A 21,716-nucleotide genomic window follows, 5' to 3' on the forward strand; every position below is an offset into this window, starting at 1 on the left:
GATATTTGTGTGTTGTGTTGGTCTCCTGTTTTCGTCTTCCACTGTCACCTTCCTCGCTAAGCAAAAGAATAAGAGAGAGTTTCGTACTATGCCCAGAAAGAGAGAGAGAGAGAGAGAGAAAAAAAGCAAAAAGCGAGAGAAAGAAAAAAAAGAAAGATCAAAAAGATGAAAAAAGCTTAGACGGAGGAAGGAGAAAAGCAGATTAATATAAATAATAGAATTAACCAATCTCTCGAAGGAAACCCTTTTTTTTGCCTTCTTTTACCAAATCTCTTTCCTAGAAAGTGTGTGGGTATATAAAAGGAGATCAAATATGATAATCAATTACTTTGATTTCAGTGACAACTTTGATTTGACGAAGACGAAGACGAAGCAATTATTGGGGTTTTTGTGGAGGAGGAGACACGGTGGTGGTAATTGTTGTAGTTTCGATTCACGGCGGATATGGAAGCTAGTTCTAGTGGAACTGCGGAGTTGCCGCGTTCTCTTTCACGGAGAGCTCCGTCTCGTGCGACTACTATGATGATTGATAGACCCAATGAAGATGCTAGCGCTATGGATAGTGAGCTTGTTCCTTCCTCTCTTGCTTCTATTGCTCCCATTCTTCGTGTTGCTAATGAAATCGAAAAGGATAATCCTCGCGTTGCTTATCTCTGTAAGTTTTTTTTGTTTCTATTTTTAATTTGCTTCGCTAAATTACAAGTCTTTGTTTGTGAAAATTATGTCTTTGTTTGCTTTAGTCATCAGTCATCAGAGTTCTTAACATAACTGAGTATGGTTTGGTGTTTTTTTAACTGCATCAGGCCGGTTTCATGCTTTTGAGAAGGCTCATAGGATGGATGCTACATCTAGTGGACGGGGTGTTCGTCAGTTCAAGACCTATCTGTTACATAGACTGGAGAAGGTATCCTTGCTTGGTGAATCTAAGTGGTAAACAAGATTTCTCCTTTAACTTGATCATTTTGTGCTGATGTGTTCTGTTTGTTGTGTGTTTTAGGAAGAAGAGGAAACGAAGCCTCAGCTGGCCAAGAACGATCCTAGAGAAATTCAGGCATATTACCAGAATTTTTATGAGAAATATATCAAAGAAGGAGAAACATCTAGAAAACCGTGAGGCCACTTTCCTTAATCCTGGAATATTTTCAATAAGCTAAGCGTTGTGATATCAAGCGGTACTCTTATGTTTCGATCTTTTGTTTTTTTTTTGCTCAAGGGAGGAGATGGCTAGGCTTTACCAAATTGCCTCGGTGTTGTATGATGTACTGAAGACTGTTGTACCTTCTCCAAAAGTGGATTACGAGGTTCGGTTTATATGAGTTTTTCAATTCCTGTAATGGTACTTTGATTTGATTTTCTCTGTGAAGCCTTGTTTTTTTAAGCTTGTTTCCTTCTTTTGTTGTAATAGACCCGTAGATATGCTGAAGAAGTTGAAAGGAAAAGGGATAGATATGAGCACTACAATATTCTTCCTTTATATGCTGTAGGAACTAAACCAGCAATTGTGGAACTTCCTGAGGTGCGTTTGAACACAGGGTGACTACTGCTAAATTAATATGCTAGAGAAATATTTACACTTGCTATTTTTTCGTGTCTATGTATGTGCTGTGTGGCAAAATAGGTCAAGGCTGCATTCAGCGCTGTTCGTAATGTGCGCAATCTTCCTCGACGAAGAGTTCACTTGCCATCTAATGCTCCCAGTGAAATGCGCAAGGCTAGAACCAAACTTAATGACATACTTGAATGGCTTGCTTCTGAGTTCGGGTTTCAGGTAACATGCTACACTGTAGACTGGTATATAGAGCTTTACAGTGTCTGTCAAAATTATATACAAAAGATAATCATGTCAACTTTGAGTAATCACATGAATCAAGTCTGACGTTGAGTGTCGCATTGTTAAGTTTCTTTCAGCAAATCTTCATATGGTTAGGCAATATTTACTTAGTTTTTTCTTGCAATTCTTTTCTGCACCTACTTTCTTATGCAAAGCATTGCATATTCATCGTTGTTTTACTTCATTTGCTGATTAAAGAGAGGAAACGTGGCAAATCAGAGGGAGCACATAATACTGCTTCTTGCTAATGCTGATATTCGAAAGAGAAATGATGAAGAATATGATGAGGTGACCATTTTTGCAAGAAAACTCTTGATACTTCTCCTACACATCTTCCTGTTACCCCTTATCGTTAGTAATGCTGTAAGTTTCTTGCAGTTGAAACCTAGCACAGTCACTGAGTTGATGGACAAAACTTTTAAAAGTTATTGCTCATGGTGTAAATATTTGCACTGGAAGTCTAACCTCAGGTATATTATATCTTGATCGAGATTATGTGATAAGTTCCAATAATTTTATTTTTGCATTATGTTCTTGTGTTTGGGGTCACATATCTGATGTTGGATGCTTCATCTTGATTCTTAAAAGGTTTCCAGACGTTTGTGATGAACAGCAGCTGCAGCTTATCTATATTTCCCTGTACCTTTTAATATGGGGTGAAGCCTCAAATGTTAGATTTATGCCCGAATGTATCTGCTATATTTTCCATAATGTAAGTTCTCTCAGTTGTAGAATTAGATGTGCATACTTCCCATAACTTTCTTCAGGTTCTGAATAGTATGAAATGCTTTTCTTGTCTGTGTTATTTTGTTATTCTTAAGATGGCAAATGACGTCTATGGAATTCTGTTTAGCAATGTTGAAGCTGTAAGTGGTGAGACATATGAAACAGAAGAAGTTATTGATGAAGAATCGTTTTTGAGAAATGTTATAACTCCAATCTATCAGGTCATACGCAAGGTAAGTCATTAATGTTGTATATTCTTATCAGGAACTGTACAGCGTACACTGTATATTGACTGAAAATGATTTTACTTACCTTGAAGGAAGCCAGAAGGAACAAGGGGGGTACAGCAAGCCATTCACAATGGAGAAATTATGATGATTTGAATGAATACTTTTGGTGGCTTTCTTCACTAAATTATTTACACATGCCTACTTGATCTAGTTTCTGACTGCCGCCCTCTTTATTTATTTAAAGGTCTAGGAAATGCTTCAAGATAGGATGGCCTCTTGACCCTAAAGCAGACTTTTTCCTAAACTCTGACGAGATAACACCACAGAACGAGGTATTTTTCATTTGCTTCTGTAGCTGTAATCTTGGTTAAATTTAGTAAGGTACGAGACTTTGTAGTTGTTGAAGTTATGTGCGTTTAGTTTTAAAAAGCAGTCTTATGTTTTCACGGTCGTTCAAGGTGTTCCTTAAGTTGTAGTTCATATCAAGTTAGCGGAAAACAATCCCAAAGTATGATAGATGAACAGTTTGATCTCTCTGTAAGCCGTCCTGTTCAGAAACATGATCGTGTAGGTCTAAGTATTGCAGAGGCTGAATCAAGTCACTTACGGGAAAAGCAAGCCTAAGACTAACTTTGTTGAAGTCCGCACATTCTGGCACCTCTTCAGAGACTTTGATCGAATGTGGATATTTCTTGTCATGGCTTTTCAGGTAAATTTAGTGTTTTGAAAGGATTGTGTTAGTTCTGAAAATTAAATAAGTTATATAATCAGACTTATCCTTATCATTTGTAGGCTATGGTAATAGTTGGATGGCATGGTTCTGGGTCCCTAGGCGATATCTTTGACAAAGATGTATTCAAAACGGTGTTAACTATTTTTATTACTTCGGCGTATCTGACTCTTTTACAAGGTTGTGATTCCTTTGTAATTTCTTGTTTATTAATGACAAGTTTTTCTTAATCAATATCTAATTGTAATGGTGTTCCTTGTCCTCTTTTTCCCTCATGATTCTTTATATAGCTGCACTGGATATTATCCTTAATTTCAATGCATGGAAGAATTTCAAGTTCTCCCAGATATTGCGGTACCTGCTGAAGTTCGCGGTAGCAGCTATGTGGGCAGTGCTACTTCCAATTGCTTACTCGAAGTCTGTCCAACGCCCAACTGGACTTGTAAAGTTCTTCAGCACTTGGACTGGGGACTGGAAGGATCAGTCTTTTTATACGTATGCTATTTCATTTTATGTAATACCAAACATACTAGCAGCTGTGTTTTTCCTCGTTCCACCATTTCGGAGAGTCATGGAGTGTTCAGACATGCGAATTATCAAGGTTATAATGTGGTGGGCGCAGGCAAGTATTAAACTTTACTTGTCGTTCTTAAGTATACTGATATTCACTTTCTTTTCTTTTTCTTTTTGTGATCTTTGTTTTTTATGCTTTTCCATCTTGTAGCCAAAACTATATGTTGGAAGAGGTATGCATGAGGACATGTTCTCTCTCTTCAAGTGAGTGATTACCACATTTTCCACCATTATCTAACTTCATGAATATTTCTTTTGAACTCTTTTATACTAGCCTGTTCTCATACTGCCCAACTTAAAATGGTCAGGTATACCTCCTTCTGGATTATGCTACTGATCAGCAAGCTTGCTTTCAACTATTATGTGGAGGTCTGGTTTTTTTCCTTTATCTTACTTTCTTTAACTCACGTAGAGTTACTCCAATGTAGGCTATCTAGATACATAGTCTCTTCTGAAATGGAGTCTTCCTACTGTGGTTTTACTTTGAGCATTGATGAATATTATTTTATCTTGCAAACAGATACTACCCCTTATTACGCCAACAAAGATGATCATGAATTTTCACATTAAAAAGTACCAGTGGCATGAATTTTTCCCCCACGGTAAATTTTCAAGTTACCATCCTTTTTTGTTTGCTATCACATTTGGTTACACTTGCCTTTTCTAATTTATTATTTTATATAGCCAATAACAATATTGGAGTGGTTATTGCTATATGGGCTCCAATTGTACTGGTAAGTAGAAATCAAAGAGCTCCCAAGAAGAAAACAGATTTTGTTATATATGGCTTACATATTTGCGTGTGTTATATTTTGAATAGGTTTACCTCATGGATACTCAAATATGGTATGCCATTTTTTCTACTTTGTTTGGAGGCATACATGGGGCTTTCAGTCATTTGGGAGAAGTAAGTGATTTTGTACCCTCAAAAATACCAAAAGAATAAACTCTGTTGTTTACTGTGAAACGTAGTAGATGGGATTACCCTTTATGGAACTTCAAATGTAACTTTTTTTGGATTTTGTGATGGTTACTTCTTTACACGTTTGGGTTTTCATAGATACGGACTCTTGGGATGTTGCGGTCTAGGTTTGAGTCAATACCAATCGCCTTCAGTCAAACCCTCATGCCATCTGAAGATGGAAAAGATGCGGTACTGTGTTTTTTATAGTTCAGTGTACTCACATATCTCAGATTTATGAATAAGTACTTTTATACTTGTAGAAGAATGGATCACACTTTTCACTTCCCCTGTTTTGTCATTGATTAATTCTCACTGTGGAATATAGGATGACTTTGTGAACCAGAACATCAAAAAATTCTCCCAGGTGTGGAACGAGTTCATTTACTCTATGAGAAGCGAGGATAAGATCAGTGACAGGTAAGAGGACTCTTATTTTAGAAAACACTCTTGTCATTGTTGTCCTGTTGTTCATTTAGCAAAGCATATATGTCTTGTGACGTTTTATCTGTGATGTAACTCAGAGATAGAGATTTGCTGCTTGTACCATCTTCTTCGGGTGATGTGTCTGTAATCCAGTGGCCACCTTTCTTGCTTGCCAGTAAGGTAAGAAATTGTTGGTGTTTTTGGAGGACTTCTTTCCATTCTAGAAGCAAATAATGATTCATTTGGTCAAAATGCGTAATTTCCATTAAGGTCTAAAAAGTTCTATCACTGGATTATCTCATTCCCTTACTGAACCAGGCTAAATGCGCATATGTGATTGTTTTAATCAGCACGGTTCATAGTTTTCAAACTCCCTTCCAAACATATATGCCAGTTCTTAGAAATTTGAACTCACCAAATTCGTTGACAGTAACCTAATGTTTTTCAACAATGTAGATTCCTATCGCTGTGAAAATGGCAAAAGATTTCAAGGGAAAAGAGGATGCTGAACTGTTTAGAAAGATCAAAAGCGATAGCTACATGAATTTTGCTGTTATTGAGAGTTATGAGACACTGAAGAAAATAATTTATGCTCTACTGGAAGATGAAGCAGATAGAAGGTATACCAGCTTCATCCAATGGTGAAATTTACCTATCATATTATGCATTTTGAGTCCTGTTTCATAAACCATTTATTTTTTTCTCTTTGAATTAGGGTCATGAATCAAGTTTTCTTAGAAGTGGACATGAGCATTCAGCAACAGAGATTCATATATGAATTCCGGATGAGTGGATTGCCGCTCCTTAGTGATAAGCTGGAGAAGTTTCTAAGTATATTGGTAATATCAAAACATGTAGTCCACTCATTGAGTACATAAGGCCTCATACAGGAACTAATGCTTAAAACCTTTTTTTGTGTGCTTAATGTAAACAGTTAAGTGACTATGAAGACCAGGGTACATACAAGTCTCAGTTAATTAATGTCTTCCAGGATGTTATCGAAATAATCACTCAAGATCTCTTGGTTAATGGGCATGAGTAAGTATAGTAAATCCCTTCAGCAGATCGGAGATATGCATTCTATTCCTAAAAACATATGTCATCAAAAGTAGTGTCTGACTTCCTCTCATGTATTTCTGTTGTAGAATTCTTGAAAGGGCTCGTGTTCAGTCTCCTGACATCAAAAATGAAAAAAAGGAACAGAGGTTTGAGAAAATTAACATTCACCTTGTACGGGATAGATGCTGGCGGGAAAAGGTAACTCTTCATGCGAAGAATTTTGTGTGTCATTCATCTTGCTTGACGTCTGACTCTTGTTTGTAGGTTATTCGCCTTCATTTGCTCTTGTCGGTCAAAGAATCTGCAATAAATGTTCCTCAAAACTTGGACGCCCGACGCCGTATCACTTTCTTTGCTAATTCTCTGTTCATGAATATGCCTAATGCTCCAAAAATACGAGATATGCTATCTTTCAGGTGAAGTACCAATCCTTTTGTCTTTATTTAATGGGTTTAGTGGTTTTCCGCTTGACTACATACTGGATATTAGTCACCTGATGAAGTCCATGTGATTTGTTTACAATATATCTTTTATTTACCAGTTTATAGTCATCCTTTTTGTATCTGAATTATACCCCTTTTTTTGTTCATGTTCAGTGTATTAACTCCTTATTACAAAGAAGATGTTCTATATTCAGAGGAGGACCTTAACAAGGAAAATGAAGATGGGATCTCCATACTGTTCTACCTACAAAAGATTTATCCTGGTACGTTCTTGATTCTTATCAGGATCAGCGGTATTTTCTTATACATTCAAGTTTACTGAGTTGGTCTTTACGTGAACTAGATGAGTGGACCAATTTCTTGGATCGCGTAAATAATCCTAAGCTTACTGAGAAAGATAAATCAGAGTTCCTTCGAGAGTGGGTATCCTACAGAGGTCAGACGCTAGCCAGAACAGGTAAAAATGATTACAGTGAAAATCATAATTGTTCATAGATATTACCTTGTCTTTATGCATATTCATCTGTGTCTCCCTGATTATGTCTGCCAGTTAGGGGTATGATGTACTATAGGCAGGCGCTGGAGCTTCAATGCTACCAGGAAGTTGCAGGGGAACAAGGTTTGTATTTGTTGAGCCAGTAACTTGAATGCTTCTATCTATGCTTTTGGAACCAAAACCTGAGATTCTTAGTTTACTATTTCGCTACTTCTTGCAGCCGAGTTTAGTGTCTTTCGAGCCATGGCATCCAATGATGATAATCAAAAGGCTTTCCTGGAACGTGCCAAGGCTCTTGCAGATCTGAAGTTCACTTATGTTGTTTCTTGTCAGGTCTACGGAAATCAGAAAAAGTCCAGTGATACCCACAACCGTAGTTGCTACACGAATATTCTGCAGCTCATGCTGAAGTAAGTTAAATTTAGATTAGATTTTGATGAAATATCATGATCTATTTGCCTAACCTTGTCATTTTCTATAGATATCCATCATTACGGGTTGCTTATGTAGATGAGAGGGAGGAGACAGCAGATGCAAAATCTCCTAAGGTCTTTTACTCTGTACTTCTAAAAGGAGGCGACAAGTTTGATGAGGTACAAGGATTTCCCCGCAATTTGGTTGAATTTACCAAAAGGGATGCATCTACTCTATAATGATTTCACTAATCAGAGTTCCATAAACTATGTTTAGATTGTACCTCAAGGCCTAGTAATTTTGCTTCTCCGCTTTTTTATCAGTGTTGTTTTCCATTAAGCAGATTAGATTTCTATACATGTCATCCTTCTTAACGTGAATGGTCTTTCATTATTAGGAAATTTACCGCATCAAGCTTCCTGGTCCTCCAGCTGAGATAGGTGAAGGAAAGCCTGAAAATCAAAATCATGCTATCATATTTACACGTGGTGAAGCACTACAAACTATAGATATGAATCAAGTATGTATTTTTTTCTTCATTCTCATAAGTCACAACCATAAATCGAATGTCACGTCCTCATGGTTAGTCTTTGTGCAGGATAATTACTTTGAAGAAGCTTTCAAACTAAGAAATGTATTGGAGGAATTCAATAAGGAGCGGGTTGGCAGACGCAAGCCAACGATTTTGGGTCTCCGAGAGCATATTTTTACTGGAAGGTACATCCACCTAGCACGATATCAGTTTATAAACATTTTCTGCTTTAGAAATTTGACTTACTAGCAACTATATATTGACATATTCTTACTTCTTTCCCTCTCTTGGTAGTGTTTCGTCATTAGCCTGGTTCATGTCCAATCAAGAGAGTAGTTTTGTGACAATTGGCCAAAGAATTTTGGCAAACCCTCTGAGGTAGTTTTCTTTACGACTTAAATTTTTCCATCTACTACTCTTGATTTACTTAGTTGTATCCTTCTTGATTTTCTTGTTTAACTCGCTTCTTCTTTTTGGGTGCAGGGTCCGTTTCCATTATGGCCATCCTGACATATTTGACAGAATCTTTCACATAACAAGGGGCGGTGTGAGCAAAGCTTCGAAAGTAATAAATTTGAGTGAGGATATATTCGGAGGTAATGGCTTCTTTGTTCTCTACATGTTAACAATTCTGCGTTCGAAGCAAAACTAAAGTAGCTGTTGATTTGTTTGTCAATGTATATAGGCTTCAATTCAACTCTCCGTGGGGGATATGTTACACATCACGAGTATATCCAAGTTGGAAAGGGACGGGATGTGGGATTGAACCCAATCTCAATTTTTGAAGCTAAAGTAGCAAATGGAAACGGGGAACAAACGTTAAGCCGTGATGTTTACCGTTTGGGGCATCGGTTTGACTTTTACAGGATGCTCTCATTTTATTTTACGACCATTGGATTCTATTTTAGTAGCATGGTATCCTCAAAAATTTATATTTCAAGTTTGCTTATTTTCTTTTTATGATATTGGTAAATATATGTTATACTTTATGCATCCCACTTTCTACTTAAGTGATCAACATGGCTAAAGGTTATGACTTGTGCTCTTTTCAGCTCACAGTGCTTACTGTATATGCATTCCTGTATGGACGTATGTACATGGTTATGAGTGGATTGGAGAAAGAGATTATGCGACTCGCAACGCCAAATCAACTTGCGGCTCTTGAGCAGGCTCTGGCTACTCAGTCCATCTTTCAGCTAGGTTTCTTGATGGTGTTACCGATGGTAATGGAAATTGGCTTGGAACACGGATTTCGCACTGCTATTGTCGACTTTTTTATAATGCAGCTGCAGCTCGCCTCTGTATTCTTTACATTCCAGCTTGGGACAAAGTCACATTATTACGGGAGAACAATTTTACATGGTGGTTCCAAATATAGACCGACAGGGCGTGGATTTGTTGTTTTCCATGCAAAATTTGCGGAAAACTACAGGTTATACTCGAGAAGTCACTTTGTGAAGGGATTAGAGCTGCTTGCATTGCTAGTTGTTTATCAAGTCTATGGGAGTTCATACCGGAGTTCAAGCCTTTATCTGTATATCACAGTCTCCATGTGGTTTATGGTTGGCTCGTGGTTGTTCGCACCGTTTATATTTAACCCTTCGGGTTTTGAGTGGCAAAAGACGGTTGACGATTGGACTGATTGGAAACGGTGGCTTGGAGATCGGGGTGGTATAGGCATCCCCGTTGAAAAGAGTTGGGAATCGTGGTGGAATTTAGAGCAAGAACACCTCAAACATACAAATATTAGAGGGAGAGTTATGGAAATCGCACTTGCTCTCCGCTTTTTTATATATCAATACGGAATTGTTTACCAGCTCAATATCTCTCAGAACAGCAAGAGCTTTTTGGTAACTTTTCTTGCAACCTTCGGTTTATATGTCAGATTATGGGTCTATGATCCTATAACCTCAAATCTCTTTTTACTTCCTCTTTGTAGGTTTATGGGCTCTCTTGGGTGGTTTTGCTCACATCATTACTTGTTCTAAAGGTTTCACAAATCCTTTATTCTTTACACATATTAGTCATGAATCGCTGGTATAATCTTATTCACTTTGAGTTTGATCCTTTCTGAATGTCAGATGGTATCTATGGGCAGACGAAGATTTGGAACTGATTTTCAGTTAATGTTCAGGATTCTTAAAGCACTTCTCTTCCTCGGCTTCTTGTCAGTCATGCTAATATTATTTGTAGTGTGCCAACTCACACTCATCGATCTCTTTGCTTCCATTCTTGCTTTTCTTCCAACCGGATGGGCGATTCTTCTGGTAAATATCCATCAAAACCCCCTTCAGAATCATACTATCGACACTTGCAGCATTAAAGCAACTATTGGATATTTTATATTTCTCAGATTGGGCAAGTGCTGAGGTCGCCAATCAAAGCTTTAGGGATTTGGGACTCGGTGAAAGAGTTGGGAAGAGCATATGAAAAGATAATGGGACTTGTAATCTTTGCACCAATCGCTGTTCTGTCTTGGTTCCCTATTGTTTCCGAGTTCCAAGCTCGTCTGCTTTTCAATCAAGCGTTTAGCAGAGGCCTTCAGATCTCCATGATCCTTGCTGGTCGGAAAGACAAAGCAACTTCTTCGCACAAGTAACCATGAATATTCTCTGTTTCCTGGTTTCTTGTGGCTTAAGCAATAACCTTTCCATAGAACGGTGTCGTTTATAGTAGTTCAGTAGTTGTCTATATAAGAGTTAAGTTATAGGGATGATAGTAGTTTCGTTGGAATTGGACACCTCACACACTCATCACACTCATGTGTTGTACTTATCACGATGATTTTGACATATGCACTTTAATTATAGCTCAATTGATTTCTTTTGGTTTTTGATTTAATATTACAATAATTGCGGGAAAAGTCGATGAAAAAAAAATATTTTAATTGACCCTAAATTCTTGAATGCACATCATCATGAAAAATTTCATGATTCGTTTTGACTTGTTTATGGATATGATTATCATAGTATTAACACATCTCCTTCTAGTTATTATTGCTCGACACACCAATTTAATGTCCGAGGCATATATGATGAAACTTCAATTTCTTTATTCTTTGGCTTTGTCTTGCATGTGATAAAATATTGTATTGTATAAAGAGATAAAAACAAAATAATAAAAATAATGCTACACATAGCCAGAAAAAAGGGGGATCCATCGAAAAGCAATTCTATAAAAAAATAAAAATAAAAATAAAAATCATAAAGCAGAAAATGTGCTCTAAGTGTGAGTTATTTTTTTTTTTTAACTGAGTCCTCCTAAGTAAAGAAAATCAAACTTAAATGGAGAAAATATCTTTATTACAATATTAGAAACTTATTAGACTCCAATAAAGTGATAAAGATCAAATTAGTTTCTATAATGAAGTCAAACAAGAAGTTTATTGAACTGAGCAAATGAGAAGATAAGACCAAAATTTCCAAAGCCTGCATCTGAGAATTCTCTCTTTTGTACTTTCCCTTGTTGTTGATCTCTCTATCCACTTCAGTTTTCTTTTTTTTTTTTTCTAGAATTTTAATTTATTTTCAACCTTCTTATATATATATATATATTTTTTTTTCAATTAAAAATAGTGGTTATAATAATTATTATTGTAATGTATGATGATCCAGCTATAAATGACACAGTTGTCAAAGTTCACCATCTTTGCTTTCCCTTCACTGCTCTCTCTCCTCTTTTCTTGATATTGTTTTCCTCAAATTGCAAATCAAAGCTTTCTTCTTTCCAGCTTTAGAACACTCTGTCTCTCTCTCTCTCACCAACAAATCTCACCCAACTTTTTTTTATTTCCCCTCTATTAACCCTTGCAGCTTCACTACTTCAAATTCAATCCTAAAATCTACAAACCCTAACTCTCTCTCTCTCTCTCTCTCTCTCTCTTACATACATTATTCAATAGTTTGAGAGTCAAAGTTTCAATCTTTCTTCTGATTCCTTGTTGGAATTTACCTAAAACCGAGTTCTTTTCCTTTCTTTCTGGGTTTTTATTTGGTGGGCTGGAGAGAAACTTCGATTGCAATTCAATCCATTAACTAAGGCAGCAATATATGCTAATTGCCTTCTCTTCTTTTTTTTCACTTTCTCTTTGGTTTGCTTCAAATCCAAAGCAAAGCAGAAACCTTTGAGCAGAAGATAGATAAATAAATCAAAAAAGGCAACAACTTTAGTCGCCAAGGTAACATTCATGGAACTCACAAAAAAAAGAACTGCTTTTTTTTTTTTTTCCTTCGGTAGCATTTATATGATTCTTCTCTGGTGATAATGTCTCTTGCTTCAATCGTAAGTGATTCCTTTCCAATGGGTTTAAGAGCCACCCGGGTTTCCTTTATTTTGTTTTTGTGACTGATGTTGGGGAAGTTAATGCACATAACTTGTTTGTTGATATGCCGCAATTAATTGCTGAAATTGCGCGTGCTCTTTTTTTGAATCCTGTTTCTTCTTCTTCTTCTTCTACTATGTTGTGTCAGCTTTTTTGGTCGAACTGGTTAATGCAAAACTTCTGAGTCGGTAGCTTTACTTACCCATTTTTAGATTCTTCCATTTGTCCAAGAATCCTTTTTTCTTGTAAGATTTGTGAAAGTCAGAGATGTCTTCTTCTTAGTCCTCTTGATGTTTTTGAAAGTTGAATGTTTTTCTTGTTTACTAGGTGGGAATTGTGAAGTTGTGAGCAAAGGGGAAGATAAATTGTTGACCGGATATACAGGACCAAAGATATGTCTTCTGAGAGTTCTTTGACTGCTGGAATGTCTAAGAAAGTCTCTTTTTTAGGTTTGACGGGTATGAAGCTGTGGGTATTGATTTGTTTGGTAGTTTGCACATTTGTAGTTTTGGTTCTCTGTATCCTCTCCCTATGGATTGCGTTCCGACGAAAATCACGGAGATCATCTCACAAGCTGTTACCTTTCAGTCAAATACCACACGTGGCCAAAGATATCAGGGTTGATGATAGAGTTGGTGGGTTTCAAAATCATAATGAAAGTTTGGGTTTCACAGTTGCTGATAAACCTAGTGACAGAAACTCGGGAAAGATGATGTCTTACTTGGGAAGAACCAAGTCTAGTGATAATGATAGTATAAGTCAATGTAGCTCTGTGCATCATCATGAAAGAGCTTGTAGTTCTCACTCCGGTGAAGAAGGAAGCTTTGGAAACGCTTGGAGACAAGCTTCCCTATCGCAGGGTGGACTTGTAACAGCATCTCCTTTGGTTGGTTTGCCAGAGATATCTCATCTTGGTTGGGGACACTGGTTTACCCTTAGGGATCTTCAGCTAGCCACCAACCGTTTTTCTCCTGAAAATGTAATCGGTGAGGGTGGTTATGGAGTAGTTTATAAGGGTAGACTCATTAACGGTAATGATGTTGCTGTGAAGAAGCTTCTCAACAATCTGTAAGTTTTTGTTTGGGATTTTCAAAGCTTTGTGAACCCTGTATTGGATTCCTTTTTACTTGTTTAGTAATCATATCACAATTTTGTCTCTAGGGGACAGGCTGAGAAGGAGTTCCGGGTTGAAGTCGAGGCTATTGGTCATGTACGGCACAAGAACCTTGTAAGGCTTCTAGGATATTGCATAGAGGGTGTTAATAGGTGAGTCTTGCTTGCTTCTTATCAGCCTGAATATGCTACTAATCATTAATTACAGCCAAATGAATAACCGTTAATGCTCTGAGTACTGAGTAGAACTAGGCCCTTGAACCAATTTTTATTTGGACGTATTGCAGGATGCTTGTTTATGAGTATGTGAATAGTGGTAACTTAGAACAATGGTTACATGGAGCCTTGGGGAAAGATAGCACTCTCACTTGGGAGGCCCGCATGAAGATTCTTGTCGGTACTGCACAAGCGTAAGTTGCTTAAACTGTCGACTGTTGTTGGGCCTCTTACTTGAAGTTTAAAGTATAACTTATTGACATGCTCTGCACTACAATTCACAGGCTAGCCTATTTGCATGAAGCAATAGAACCAAAAGTAGTCCACAGAGACATTAAAGCAAGCAATATCCTGATTGATAATGACTTCAATGCAAAGCTTTCTGATTTTGGGTTAGCCAAGCTCTTAGACTCGGGTGAGAGTCACATTACAACTAGAGTCATGGGAACCTTTGGGTAAGTCTGAAATATGTACCCTCTTTATCGATTGATGGGTTTTTTTCATCTATTAAAGGTCATGTGTATGTGCTTCAGCTATGTAGCACCCGAATATGCCAATACAGGTCTATTGAATGAGAAGAGCGACATTTATAGCTTTGGTGTCCTACTTCTAGAAACTATAACTGGAAGAGATCCAGTTGACTATGAACGTCCAGCTAATGAGGTAAACTAATATGTGCGTTGTCAATGTATCCAGGAGTTATGAATATGTTAATTTGGTGTTGAAACATGCTTTCTTGTTGGCAGGTGAATCTGGTTGAATGGCTAAAGATGATGGTTGGAACAAGAAGAGCTGAAGAAGTTGCTGATCCAAGAATTGAGCCCAAACCCGCTACACGTGCTCTGAAACGTGCACTTCTTGTTGCCCTGAGATGTGTGGATCCCGAAGCAGAGAAACGACCTAAAATGAGCCAGGTTGTGCGGATGCTTGAATCCGATGAGCACCCTTTTCGTGAGGTATGTATACTTAGTTCACCGCTTTTAGACGAATTCTATGGAAATATTCAACTTTGTCATACTGTAACAAGTGATGGTTCAATTCTACAGCAATATTTATGTGTTTTGTACGTATATCAACAAACTAGTATGTTTTTTTTGCAGGAGCGGAGGAACAGAAGGAGTAGAACGGCGAGTATGGACATTGTCGAGACCACAGAGGAATCAGCTGAGACAAGCAAACGGCCTGGTCACTCAGAGAACCACACTACAGAACCTGAGAAGACTCGTGTATAGAAAATATGTCGCAGACCCAGTGAAAAACTCAGCTAAGTAACTTCACGCCCTCAAATGCTCTACTAATTGATGACGCATGAGTTTTATCATGCTTGTCAAGAAACGAAACAAATCGGGTTAAAGAAGACTTCTATCCCAGTTCAGATCAAAAGAGCTGTTCCAGTTATTTCCAACATCCCTCCAGGTATCTAATGATGCAATCTTGGGAGCCACTACTTTTATGATTGAGGAGCATTTTTCTCTTGATCTCTGTGATTTTTGGCTCTTCTAAAGTCTTAGACTCTTAGCCAGATTAGATTTGTTGTTGTACTATGAATTGAATTTATATGTCATCCTCTCTCTCTCTCTTGATTGAGACATGTATATAATCATGTTGTGAGTCTTGTGACAGATGTGAAAGCATTACTGTTTTTGCAAGAAGGAAACGAAGAGGCCTTTCTCTATCGTAGCTTTTGATGTATAAATTATGATGTTATCAGATTTTTATTCAAGAATATATCAAACAATTACAGTTTGTTTTTTTTTCTAAGATCGCCTATTACATTCTCGATATTTTAACGTGAGTCAGCCGAGTTGTAGTGAGACCAATACTCTTTCACAAGCTTTCCAAACAAAGAGTTTTCATCCTTCATCAACTTCATTGGTTCATCATACTCCACAATTCGTCCTAGAATTCAATCAAAACCAATCAAATATCTTAACAAACAGATTCAGAGAAAGAATTTAAGATGATGCAAATACAACACTCACCATCGCTTATGGAGAGAACCATTGTACAATCCATAACAGTGGGGATACGGTGAGCAACTGTGATGACGGTACAGTCTGCAAATTCACGCCTAATTGTTTTCTGAAGTATCAAATCTGTTGCATTATCTATTGATGCTGTGGCTTCGTCAAGGACTAATACTCTGCTTCTTCTCAAAACTGCTCTCCCCAAACAGAACAACTGTCTCTGTCCCATGCTCCAGTTTGATCCATCTTCCACAACTATCAAAACAATAACCCAACTTTGAGCCACACAAAACATCTACCTAAACAGAACAGTTGTCTCTTTTAATGAAACTCAGATTTGTTACCTAATGAATCTAAGCCGTTTTCTTTTTCTTGAACCACCTCTCTTAGTTGACACTTGCCAAGAACCTGCATTTAAAAAATGGTTTTTTTGGGGAAAGTTCTTCATAAGATTCATAGTTTTTGAAATTGTTTATCAAGTTAGACATACCTCCCAAATCTCAGCATCTGAATGCTGACACAAAGGATCCATATTAAATCTCACTGTTCCATTGAACAGAGTTGGATCTTGAGGAATAATCCCAAATCTTGATCTCAGATCATGAACTCCGATTCTGGAGATGTCAACACCGTCAACTACAATCTTTCCTCCAACAGGCTCAACAAGTCTGAACAAAGCACTGATCAGAGTTGTCTTTCCACTACCAGTACGACCAACAATTCCAATCTTGTGCCCTCCTTCAAATATGCAACTGATTCCCTTTAAAACCAATGGTGATTCTCGTCTGTATCTTATCTGCATATTATCAACATTATAAGATTAGCAAACTCTCATTTTCTGAATCAGTTAGTGAAAGTGTGTGTTAACCAAACTTACCTGCAAATCAGTTATTTCGACTCGGCCAGTAACCGGCCAATTAACCGGTGGTCGAGTCTCTTCTATAACTTCAGGAGCCTCAGGTGTTAAATTTGTGTACTGCTTAAGCCTCTCAACAGAAATGATCCAGTTTGCTAAGTAGCATTGGTTCTGTACGGAGTAAACAAGTCCCATATTCAATGACAAACCGTAAGATAGCGCCATACCAATGAACCCTGACACAAGAAACAAACACCATTAATTAGCTAAACAGTGAATCACATTTCAAGGAACTTCTATTTTCAGTGATGCAGACTCACCAGAGCTAAAAGTCCCTGTAGGAAGCAAAACCATGCAGAAAGCAGTGGAAGCAAGAACAATGGCGCTGACGGTTTCAAGCCGCTGGATCAGCCATTCATTAGCTGCAAAACTGTGAAAGAAAGGACTAGCATTTGTATCTATGAGTGTGAGACTTTTCTTGAAAAACCTCTCTTCTTCATCAAATGCTCGTATCGTTATTGCTCCTGCTACTGATTCTGCTAAATGATTCGCCACATAAGATCTTGTCGTGCCATTGATCCGCATCAACTCTTTCGCTGTTTGGAAGTAGTACTTCTGTAAACCGATCAGACGAAAAGAAAACAAAAAGTCTTGTTGGTTCGTTTTCAAGAAACACACAAGATCTATCAAGAGTAGTTCAAGAAAAGAAAGAATCTGACCTGTAAACGAAAGGCTAGATAAACCATGGGAACAGAGACAAACAAGACTTGCCAAGTAACAATAGCTAACACTCCAAGACTACAACCTGTGTTTACTGTAGATGCAACCACAAAGATCAGACCGAAAGGCACGTCAAGATCTACAATGCTCAAGTCAGATGAAACCTGCAAATCCACAGAAATCACAGTTTAAGAAGTGGAACTAATAGAGAATAAACAGAAATATTCATCAAGTTCATTAGCATTTACCCTGCTAAGAATCCTTCCAAGAGGTGTAGAGTCATAAAATGACATAGGAGCTCTAAAAAGAGAGTTAAGAAGCTGAGAAAACAAAGAAGCTGATGACTTCATGCACATAATCACGACACAGACAGATCTAACCATCAGGCAGAGAACTGAGCATAACCCAATCAACAAGTAGACCAATATCAACTTCAACGTGCTAACTTGCGGGTTATCTACGTTTGCAGCCATCCAAGAGTTCTGAAGAATCTGTCCAATTGCAAATGTGACCTGAGATAAGCTCGCGATGAAGAAGAATATGTAACCTTTGTTCTGATTCATGTACTGTATGTACGGTCTCAACCCCGTGTCTCCCTTCTCTCGCTCTTCTTGTTTGATCAAACGACTTGGTTTCAAGACCTTGGATTGAGAAGAAAGGACTCTGTTGATTTCCTTCACCGGTTTGCTGGGGTTGTCTACTGTCAACACTCTTTCGGAGCCAGCGGTTTCTCTGTGAGCGTTCACTAGATCTTGAAAGTCTCGGCTTCTAGCTAGGAGTTCTTGGTATGTATCGGCTTCAATGATTTCTCCATCTGACATTAACTAGAGAAAGAAGTACAATAAGGCTTATGAAACACAACAACAACCAGAAAAATCAATAATTCTACTTTCAAGATCAAGTATTCAAGTTACCAAGACAGAATCAAAAGCAGGCAAGAAATCAACTTGATGTGTAACCAATAACACAGCTTTCCCCGCGAGAGCGTCCATAACATATTCCTGAAAAATCACGCTCATTTAGCTTCATTAGTTTCCAAAAAAATGACAACGCGAAAAATATATGTAGTAAGTACTTACTTGGAACAAACTCGAAGCAGTGTGTGCATCAACGGCACTGAATGGATCATCAAGTAGATATATATCTGCATCTTGGTATAGCGCACGAGCGAGTTGAATCCTCTGTTTCTGTCCTCCACTTAAATTTACACCTCTTTCACCAATCTCGGTCTGGTCTCCATCAGGTAAGAGCTCAAGATCTTTGTCTAGGCTAGACTTTCGAATTGTCTCACGGTAACGTTGTTCATCCATCACACCTCCAAAGAGGATGTTATCTCTTATTGTCCCTGTCTGGATCCAGGCTGTTTGTGAAACATAGGCGATGGTACCATAAAAATCAATCTGTTGGATATATCAAATCAAGATCAGAAACATAGTTTTCAAATTATATTAAGTTGTTAAAATCATAAGCTAAGAGGACAGATGGAACAATTGGCTTACCTTTCCTGAGACACATGGAGTTTCACCAAGAATAGCAGCTAAAAGTGTTGACTTGCCTGAGCCAACTTCACCACAAACAGCCACTTTCTCCCCAAACTTAACCTCAAGATTCACATTTCTCAAGTTTGGTTTTGTTGAACCTTTCTCCTCCCAGGAAAAGCTCGCAGATTTAATAACAATAGCGTTCTGCTCACCTTCTGATCTCTGCTTTCTCCTACTCTCCCCACCTTGAAGCTCAGGAGCTTCTAGAAATGTTGCAATGCGACTGAAGGCGACTTTAGCCTGAATAGTCACTCCGATAACATCAGGGATCATTCTTACTGGATCTTGGACCAGACGCAGCGTTGCCACAAAAGTGAAAACGTTACTTGCTCTCAATGGAATGTTTAGGAAATAGCAAGTTGCAAAAGTTGCAGCAGAGACAAAGACCGGTGATGACCAGAACAGAACCGCATTATAAGCCTTTCTCATCTGAACCGCCTTCAAAGATTTCAACTCTGTGTTCCTTAGCTTCTCAATAACCTTCTTGAAATGTGATTCCCACGCATAGAGCTTCAAGACCTTCATGTTGACAAGAGACTCATTGCAGGCCTTGAGCCGCTCGTCCTGAGAGGTCATGAGTTCGCTTTGGAACTTGTTCTGAAGTTTGGCGATAGGAGCATTGCATAGAACAGTAAGTATTATCACAGCTAGAGCTGAAAACGTAGCAACTCCCACAGAGTGAAAGAGAATCCCAAGCGCGATTAGTAGCTGAAAGCTTGTTGTCCAAAGCTGGTGAAACCAATATGGAAACTCCCCAATTCTGTAAGCATCAACAGTTGCGTAGTTCATAATCTCGCTTCCCGAATGGATCAGTCTTGAAGAGTTGTTCAATCTCAGCTGTTTCTTGTTTATAGCTGCAGTTAGTGAAGACCTCACGCGTAAACCGACAAGTCTACATCTGAAGTACCATTGTCTTTGTGATAAAGACTCTATCATCTTTGAGAAGAACAGCAACACAGCCAAGACAAGCCCTTCATACCTAAATCTTGCATTGCCTTCAGCAACCAAAATAAAAGCATTCAGAAGCAAAGGACCAGCCGAAACAGCAACAATCTTCATAAAAGCAAAGCAACCAGAGATCAAAAGCTCTTTCGAGACACAACTAAAAGTCACTTTCAAGATCGAAGGCCTACGACAAGAATTCCCTAATCTTCTCTTCTGCTCATTGAGATTCTCCTCAAACAAGGAGTAACACGTCTTAGCACGCTCGTCATTGCGAAGCTCGGGTATATCTTCTTCCTCCAAGTCCTTCACATTGCCTCTCTTTATCAGAGAGTTCAACCACCAGAATGATAACTTACTGAACAACCCAGCTTTAGCAAACTGGCTGACCCGGTGATCAAAATCAGATTTTTCATTGAAACCATTTGAATGATCACCAGCATTAAGAGGCTCATACAAACTACTCTCACCAGATTCTTCAAATCTGTAGCCTTTGTAAGCACTCAAGAGTAATAAAACTGAACCAGGGAGTAATAAAACATCAAGAACCGTCCTAATCGACACTTCCTCTCCAGAAAGAGCATTGTTCACAGCCAAACAACTCGAGACCAAAGCATAGAAGAATGAGAAAATAGATAACAATCTCAAAGAAGACTTTCGAATCTTTGTTCCTCTAACGCAAACGACTAGGTTTATTAACAACCATGTAAACCCTTGAATCAGAACCACCAGCCAGAAGATTAAGGGCTTATCGTGATTCTCTCGTAAAACCGAAATCGCTAAAATCAAATCGAGAGATCCGATGATGACGTTGAAAACAGGAGACACGATTCGTAGACAATGGAATCTATAATTATTCTTGGGAGATTCCTTGAGAAACAAGGAAATAAAGAGAGTTAGGGCTGAGAGTGTGATACCGAAACATATCTGCAGAAGTCGAAGAGTGCAGTTTGATGATGTCTGGTGATGATTCTCGCAGAACCAAGTCCAAAAATTTTCTATCATTTTTTTTTTTCGGTTTCTCCTCTCTTTTAAAGAAAAAAACCAAAAAAAAAAAAAAATCAGGAAATATTTTCGTACTCACTTCCCCTTTTTTCCCGTCTAATTTCTCTGGACATTCAAACAAGAATGAAGATTGAACCAAAGAAACAAAATTATGTAAGAGCGGGAAACGAAAGATCGATTCGAGAGAGAAGAAGAAGAAGAAGAAATTGGTTAGTTTCTATGAAAATGTAAAAGACGAAAGAAAATGGAAGAAGTACTCAACTTCTCTGCCTTCTCAGAACTCGAATTTATCTTTTAAGGGAAAAAATATATTATTTTTGTTTGGATTCTCTTAACTGAATTATTACATTAGTTGATTTCTCTAATTTTTGGAGGTTTTATCGCTTTACCCTATTACTGAAAAGTAGGAGGTTTCACTTTCACACATTTCCAAGGATAATAATATATTTATTATTATTATTATTTTATTTGGTATATCATAAATTTTGTAGATATTAATAGAGAAGCTATACTCTTGAAAAAAACTGATGTGTTACCGCTAGAGAGCTTTGTCCACTTTTTAGCAAAATAGTCTTAAATTTTCTACTCAGTTACATTAAAACTAATAAAATAAT

General features: G+C 37.9%; 3 protein-coding genes across 3 annotated transcripts; 2 read left to right on the forward strand and 1 right to left on the reverse strand.

The window, feature by feature from the left end:
- The first annotated feature begins 7 nt into the window (after positions 1-7).
- Positions 8-11,243, forward strand: LOC104788148 (putative callose synthase 6). Its single transcript, XM_010513841.3, has 42 exons — positions 8-655; positions 804-904; positions 998-1,110; positions 1,214-1,301; positions 1,406-1,516; positions 1,619-1,768; positions 2,030-2,119; positions 2,210-2,301; positions 2,420-2,543; positions 2,653-2,790; positions 2,877-2,953; positions 3,032-3,119; positions 3,374-3,496; positions 3,580-3,697; positions 3,808-4,139; positions 4,242-4,294; positions 4,399-4,459; positions 4,611-4,692; positions 4,775-4,824; positions 4,911-4,997; positions 5,151-5,243; positions 5,380-5,471; positions 5,576-5,657; positions 5,934-6,097; positions 6,193-6,316; positions 6,412-6,515; positions 6,623-6,734; positions 6,801-6,952; positions 7,133-7,242; positions 7,323-7,436; positions 7,530-7,598; positions 7,696-7,885; positions 7,957-8,068; positions 8,287-8,409; positions 8,488-8,606; positions 8,716-8,799; positions 8,905-9,017; positions 9,107-9,336; positions 9,474-10,271; positions 10,361-10,411; positions 10,503-10,688; positions 10,775-11,243. The coding sequence occupies exons 1-42, from the start codon at positions 445-447 to the stop codon at positions 11,018-11,020; spliced, it is 5,757 nt and encodes a 1,918-aa protein (XP_010512143.2). The 5' UTR covers positions 8-444; the 3' UTR covers positions 11,021-11,243.
- A 578-nt stretch (positions 11,244-11,821) lies between these two features.
- LOC104788151 (putative receptor-like protein kinase At2g42960) lies at positions 11,822-15,829 on the forward strand. Its single transcript, XM_010513843.3, has 8 exons — positions 11,822-12,598; positions 13,070-13,810; positions 13,904-14,008; positions 14,143-14,265; positions 14,356-14,526; positions 14,605-14,734; positions 14,818-15,027; positions 15,172-15,829. The coding sequence occupies exons 2-8, from the start codon at positions 13,137-13,139 to the stop codon at positions 15,301-15,303; spliced, it is 1,545 nt and encodes a 514-aa protein (XP_010512145.1). The 5' UTR covers positions 11,822-12,598; positions 13,070-13,136; the 3' UTR covers positions 15,304-15,829.
- On the reverse strand, positions 15,712-21,525 carry LOC104788149 (ABC transporter C family member 10). Its single transcript, XM_010513842.3, has 11 exons — positions 19,114-21,525; positions 18,694-19,014; positions 18,529-18,615; positions 17,863-18,438; positions 17,614-17,778; positions 17,215-17,509; positions 16,916-17,130; positions 16,529-16,834; positions 16,383-16,446; positions 16,054-16,293; positions 15,712-15,970 (listed from the first exon to the last, which is right to left on the reverse strand). The coding sequence occupies exons 1-11, from the start codon at positions 21,100-21,102 to the stop codon at positions 15,858-15,860; spliced, it is 4,371 nt and encodes a 1,456-aa protein (XP_010512144.2). The 5' UTR covers positions 21,103-21,525; the 3' UTR covers positions 15,712-15,857.
- Between the last annotated feature and the right edge of the window lie 191 nt (positions 21,526-21,716).

This window comes from Camelina sativa, chromosome 5 (assembly GCF_030686135.1).
Source record: "Camelina sativa cultivar CO46 ecotype springtype chromosome 5, ASM3068613v1".
In the NCBI taxonomy this organism is placed as follows: Eukaryota; Viridiplantae; Streptophyta; class Magnoliopsida; order Brassicales; family Brassicaceae; genus Camelina; species Camelina sativa.